Here is a 7,110-nt window from a genome sequence, read left to right as displayed (position 1 = left end):
GGAGATGATCTTTCCACCAGGGTTTTTCACGGTTATGGTTCATTTAGTAGTCCATCTAGCAACTGAATGTAAGCTTGGTGGACCAGTTAACTATAGATGGATGTATTTTATTGAGAGGTACATCTTCTAACTATTACATGAATCATGTTATAAGAATTTATTGTGGGGTTGAATAATTCACTTGTCTTGCATTGGTTGTAGGTACCTAGGAAAATTGAAATCATATGTTCGGAACAAAGCATATCCAGAAGCTTCAATAGCAAATTCATTCTTGGCAGATGAGTGTATGGTGTTTTGTTCTAGGTACATAGAAGGTTTCGCTACCAAGCATAATAAACCATCACGGAACGATGATAGTTTGGACCATACCCAATGAAGATGGTTGGACAAGATTCATCTTTATTCCCTTCAGTAGGGAAATCATTGGGAAAACCAGCCAATTTTGAATTAAGTCATCTAGAGAAATTGCAAGCGCATAGATATGTGTTGTACAATTGTGATGTTGTTAATCCATATCTAAAGTAAGTGTTTTGGTTAACTAATGAACTATGCATATAGATTATGAATTATATAATTATATGGTAATCATGGTATAGGGAACATGCTTCTAATCTGAAACGAAAGAGACGCGACCGTCGCCTAACTCCTAAAGATATTGAGCAGATACAGAATAAAGAATTTCCAGAATGGTTTAGACAACATGTAAGTAGCCTAATCTGATATTTATATTGCATGGAATTTGGGTTTTCTTACATGTATAAATATACACTCTTTTTGTGTGTCTACAGATCTTGCATTTAGAAGAAACAAATGGACCCGACAGCATTAACGAAGACATTAGATGGTTGGCACGAGGTCCATTGGAGTTTGCAAGAAGACATAGAGCATATAACATACGTGGGTTCAGATTTAGGGCCAAAAGGTATGATAAGGCGACACAAAATAGTGGAGTTGTTGTCACTGCAAAGACCTCTAGCTATTCTTCAGCTGGTGATAATAAGCCTATACTTGGAGATATTTTGTATTATGGCAGGATTCTTGATATCATAGAGATTGATTATTATGGAAGATTTTCAGTGGTACTGTTTAAATGTGAATGGGTTGATGTCACTCGAGGAAAGGGAGTTAAAAAGGATAAGTTTGGCTTATCCCTTGTGAATTTCTCACATCAAATTCACAGAGGTGATAGAATTGAGCATGAACCATTTGTGTTTGCCAATCAAGTTGACCAAGTGTTCTACTTGGAAGATCGGACGAACCCTGGGTGGTCAGTTGTCTTGAAGATGAAGCCCAGAGATGTATATGACATGGGAGAAGATTGGAATGATGTACAATCTGAACCTTTTCATGTCAGCAAGCTTGGGGACCTGTTTAAGAATGCACACGACAACCATTCATGGACTAGAAGTGATATGGAAGGCTATACGGTAGATGGAACTGCTAAAGACCATGACATTGGTAGTGATATAGAAGATGAGTGCTAAATAAGAATACTCCATCAGGTACACAAAGTTTCTCTTTCTTATAATCTGAACCATTTGGGTGGTCTGCAAATACACATCTATTAGTGTTTGTCTTCCTTGCTTATTTTAAATTCAGGTAATTATGCAGTGCAGAAATTTAGGTTTCTTGATCTACATATTAATTGACCAATGCTGAATAAACCAATGCTGAATACACATCTAATAGAAGCATTTAAGTATCAAAATTTTGTCTGTAGTGAATGCAAATTGTTGGAAGCAATTGCAGTAGAGTTATGTTTTAGTTTTTTCGATGGAAATCAACATGGACACCAGGGATCATGTGCCTGTCAAGGTCCTCGACAAGGCAAAGGTTCACAAGAACAAACTAGCTGAACAGGTAGACTGTCATCAAGACTTTAACTATTTGTACTAGTACTTCCTTAGATTTCACTATTTTCCATATATCTGAACTGCATAGCAAATCAGAATTTTGTTTTTGTCAAGCTGAAAGAAGTTGTCTTCTGTTCTGGATTCAGTTTATGTCTGAAATCAATATGAAAGAACAACTGAATTTTTTTTTCATTCGTGAGAGGCCTGCATGCTTATATGTGCTGTTTTTCTCTTTTTGTAGCTCAAGGAATGTAGCTCAAAGAACCTGTTGTTGTGCAGATCTCCCTAGCAAATACAAGCCTAGAAAGAAGCATTGCTTGACCGCTTCGACCATCGGCGCTGGTGGCAGCCTGGACAAAGCTCCTTGTCGAAGCACCAAGACGACAAGACTCATCAACAGCGAGAACTAGGAGTATAGACAGATGGTGTGGAGATCTCTTGTACAAATATGAGGACAAATTGTAGGGCATTGAACTACCGCGTAGCTTAGTGCTGACTGTTAGTTTTGGGGTGCTTCCTTTTCAATGTTGTGTTTGCTGACTGTTACAGTTGGGCTACCAGTTTGCTAATTATTATTTGTGTCGATGGTGATTAATGTGAACTCTATGCTGAACACCTTGTACATAAATGAGATGTTGGCCAGGAAGACATCCGATAGGTAGCAGAGTCACCAATTGAGATGAGGCTAAACTGAAAAAAATTCAGTTTCTATGCAGTAAAATGCCTCCCACGTTACCCCCATTTCTTTGAGTACAAGTTGTTCTTATCTACAACCGGTCTAGAATCACCTGGAGGGAGTTGTGGTCAGGGATTTTTTTTACAGATATTTTTCTGTTTTCTGAACCCCAGCCACATTAGCTCGACTGAACCCATAATTTTATCCCTCATCTGGCTCCACAATTTCAATGGCACCAAGTCAATACAGTTAGACAAACATGTCCTCCGACCATAGCACTATCAACTTGACTCACTTGCCCAAAACCAAGGGTGCAAGGATCAAGAGTTATCAGGTCCAAAAAATGGTGAGCTCACTGAAAACTGGTTTCAGTTAACAGAAACGACACCTGACAGTGGACATTTTGGGGCTTATTTCTCCAACTTCGGTTCAACCCCAAGACATAATCACTTCAAGAGACTTACTCACCTTTGTATGGCCTTTCACATTGCCAAATGTCTCTCAAAAACTTGAAAATCTTCACACATGAAAGTTGTTTAATTTGAAACACTCTACAACTTTGGTATTTTGATTTTTGGAAAAATATGGCTAGATTTTAAATTCCACTTTTGGGCTAATTTTGAGCTAACACATATCTTCTTTAGCATATTACACAACAGAACTCCCTAGAAAAACTAGTGAAGAGAAAATATTTCTGGTGTTTTGCAGTCTGCACTTAACTGCCCTGAACTTCTTCAGTTTACTGCAGAAGAAAATCCATTCCTCTATTTCTCAAATTTCTCCACACAAACAAAGTTACCCTCCCACATCAAACCTGTTTACTGGACATTAGTCTTTCACTTTGTTGTAAACTTCCAGAGTCCATACCACATAAATTGCGAGTTATAGAGCCCCAAAGTGAGGCACATCACACAGGGACCATAGTTTCAGTCTACTGAAAACTGAACCCAGAATTTCAGACTGTTCTGGACAGTTTGGAATTATATGGTGGCTGTTCTGGACAGTTTGGAACTGGGACCTTTATATAAAAGCTGAAGAGTACATATTGGTGTACAAGTTTACTTAACAATGATTAACTTGGTACCATGTAAAATAAGTAGTTAAATACCCTCAAAGTTGCCTTGACAGTCTGCAATTATGGGTTCAGTTCAGTAAACTGAAATTATGGTTTCTGTGTGATATGCCTCACTTTGGGGCTCCATAACTCGAAACCTGTAAGGTATTGACTCTGGAAGTTTACAACAAATTGTAAGATCAATGTTCAGTGAATAAGTTTGATGTGGGAGGGTAGCTCTGTTCTTATGGAGAAATAGGAGAAAAGGGAGGCTGAATCTGGTGCAGCCTTTTTTTACTGAAGATGCAGCTGACAACTTGGAGAACCATGCATATAGTGAACATCTTTGGGTAATCTCTCAAACCCTGTTTAGCCCTCTATTGCACCGGGATGGCCAGAATACCGAGCTGGAGCTGGCAGTGGTGACCACCCTTCCACATCTTTTACGTACCTTCTCGTGGTAAGGATAACATGGTGCGATTTCACGGTTTGTATGAAGTGTTCTAGTATCTATACTTACATGTGAAGCGCACTGAACCTCACTACTCCAAGCCTTTTAACACAAGTGAGCAGGGTATAAGTTACAGGGGCCCAAGAGTTATAGTGCTTCAAAGTGTGGTAAAAATACAAAAATTCAGATTCAGCTATCTGAACCAAATTCAGTTTTAGTAAACTGCACCAAGTCTGAAATTTTTGAAACCGACCAACCCCACTTTGGACCACTTTTTCACTCAGTTGCATATGGTTTTAGGTCTACCATACTTAATAAAATTTCTTCTCCTATAGTTACTCTTCAAGTTTTATATAATAACCTTTTGCCAAAAGCCCACAGATCAAAAGTTACAGGGGCCCAAAAACAAGCAAACCAAACTATTTTCAGCTGCACCAAAACTGTACCAAATCTGAAATCTGCAAATTACTCCAAATGTCTATCAAAAACTTGAAAATCTTCACACATGAAAGTTGTTAAATTTGAAACACTCTACAACTTTGGTATTTTGATTTTTGGAAAAATATGGCTAGATTTTAAATTCCACTTTTGGGCTAAACCTTTTCTTCTAGGGTTAATTAGATGTGTGCCATTACATTTTGTCTGGTTTTGACATATATATGTTTTGTAATTAGACTCCACAATATTATTTGGATCTGCAAGTCTGCAACTTTGATGAGCAAAATGGCTGTACAGATAGATGTTTCAGCTACTTGTACTAGCACAAGATGAACTTGTGCAGATTCAGCATACATATTTTTCAGCTAAAACATGAATTATCAATCCTTAAGGTAGACTGCCAACTAATGAGTAATCTGTTGTTCCTCCTTTTCTGAATTTTACACCAAAATCAAGTGTCCCAGCTATGTATTTCAATGGTGGATGTTGTGAACTTTGAGTGCTCGGGGTCTGAGGACTGTTGTTAGTAGCTGCACTGGAACTTGACCCCTGTAATCCCCCCTATGACACTTATGGTGTTACTGTTATTTGTGGTGTCACTGGTGTGTGAGGTGAGGGTGGACAATTTTGTGCACCCCCTGAATCTTCAACACTTCCACCTGAAACACCTGGCTGCTGCAACACCTGACCAGGCACAGTGTACTGAAACTGGAATTCACAAGGACCAGATTCTGTCAGCTTGCTGAACATTTTCATCACTGTCCCAATTCCACCCCACTTCAGTTGTTACTGCTTCTCCCCAGAATACCTCCCAATTTCAGCTCTTTGTTTTATCTTCTGTAGTGATGCCAATGCCTGATCCTTTGTGTTCAACAGATCTACCCACATATACCTGCTGTAATCATCTACTACAAGCAGGAAATAGGATTTTCCACCAACTGTCTTTGGTCTGATCTGCCCACACAAATCTGCATGAAACAATTCTAGTCCCTTTTGAGATCTGAATCAGCATCTATTTCAGAGTGTACAGCCTGTTACCAGTGCGAGGTGCACTGATTAGCAGGTTATTTTCAGGATCTAGTACACTCAACCTCCCATTAAACAGTCTAATATCACATCCACCCTCTTCAATATGACCAAGACTTATTATATTACTCTTCAGTTGTGGGATGTAATAAACACTTGTGAAGACTTTGTGCTGATTTTGCTTTCCCTGAACAACTAGAGCTCCCAAACCACATATTTTAACAGTTGAGCCATCCCCAAATCTGACTGATCCACTCACAGATTCATCAAGGTGTGAGAGTGCAGACTTTGTACCTGTAATGTGATTACTGGCAACAGTATCAAGTACCCACACGCCTTCAGGACATATCATCGAGATCACATTTTCTTCAGACAAATGAACAAACTGTGGTGCTCCATGCACTGTGCCTTGTACTTCAGCAAACAGAAGTGCCCCAGTTTCAACACCACCACCAGCAACTGCAAGATTTGCCTCTGGTTGTTTTTGTTCCTTGCCTTTCTCCCTCTTAGGACGCTTACAGTCTTGAGGCCAATGACCATATATCCCACAATTTCTGCATCTCCCTTTTCTCCTAGGTGTGCCTTGTGAAGTGAGTTTCTGCCCAAGGAAGAAAATGTTGGGGAATACGACGCCCCCAACAGGGGAAGCGGCGCCCAAGGGCGTCGCCGTCGCCGAGGCTCTCGCCCAAGAAGCCCCCAGCACCAACGTCAAGCCAAGAGCTACCGTCGTCGCCGTCCTCCATACCATATGCGTCACACAGGCACGTGCCAGAGCCGCACCCAGCAGCCGATGGCACTAGCACACACGACCACCGAATCTAGATGTCGCCGAGCACCCTGCCACCTTACGCCGTCCTAGTTGTTTGGTCCTTACCGGTTGTTTGGTCCTTACCAGTAAGGTTTGTTCTAGTATCTATACATACATGTGAAGCTCACTGAACCGGTTGTTTGGTCCTTACCAGTAAGGTTTGTTTAGAACACTTGTCCGTCGTCACAAAACACCATTGTGGACCACCCCATCATCGACCGAGTTGCTCACGGTTTCTCCAGACAAGTTTAGGTGAGCACCATGACTTTTGTACGCCGGTGAGGCTTTCTGTATTTCTGATTTGCACGCTACCGTATTCAAACTCTTCCGGTTACTCTACCAGGATCCCAATGTCCGTCGTCGCCGTGATCTGGGAAGTCTAGACTATTTGAATCCGATTCACTTACGGGTTAGGTCGGGTCGGGCTCGGGTGACGTTTAAGAATGCAAATCCTTGCCGGAGATAACCTGCGTGGGCTTGTCGTGAGCGCGCAACCTCGTGCCCGGCTTAGGGTCGCCGGAGTTACTATCGTGGACTTGAGTTTCTGAATAAGCAAAAAGACAGGGATCTCAGTGCTAATGTCAGTGAAACAATCAAATATTACATAGGACCTTTATTCGGTTAGCTGATGTCAGTTTTCGCATGTGTTCGTGGGGCGAGCGGGTCGGTTTCGGCCCAGTCACTTCCGCTCAACTCCTGTTTTTTAAAGTTATGTTCGTATTGGTATTGTGACAGCATGACTTTTTGGGTTGTCACGATTGATAAATCCACTAAGAAGCAAAACAAATTTTATTTGATATAGAG

At 40.8% G+C, this 7,110-nt stretch overlaps 1 protein-coding gene across 1 annotated transcript; it reads left to right on the top strand.

The window, feature by feature from the left end:
• The first annotated feature begins 372 nt into the window (after positions 1-372).
• LOC118475786 (uncharacterized) lies at positions 373-2,495 on the top strand. The gene is made up of 5 exons (XM_035963967.1): positions 373-521; positions 597-702; positions 789-922; positions 1,034-1,502; positions 2,095-2,495. The coding sequence occupies exons 1-4, from the start codon at positions 373-375 to the stop codon at positions 1,482-1,484; spliced, it is 840 nt and encodes a 279-aa protein (XP_035819860.1). The 3' UTR covers positions 1,485-1,502; positions 2,095-2,495.
• Positions 2,496-7,110: the final 4,615 nt, after the last annotated feature.

The sequence above is a fragment of the Zea mays genome, unplaced genomic scaffold (genome assembly GCF_902167145.1).
Source record: "Zea mays cultivar B73 unplaced genomic scaffold, Zm-B73-REFERENCE-NAM-5.0 scaffold_655, whole genome shotgun sequence".
In the NCBI taxonomy this organism is placed as follows: Eukaryota; Viridiplantae; Streptophyta; class Magnoliopsida; order Poales; family Poaceae; genus Zea; species Zea mays.
Note: the sequence above shows the minus strand (reverse complement) of the source record. Positions and strands in the feature narration are given on the sequence as shown.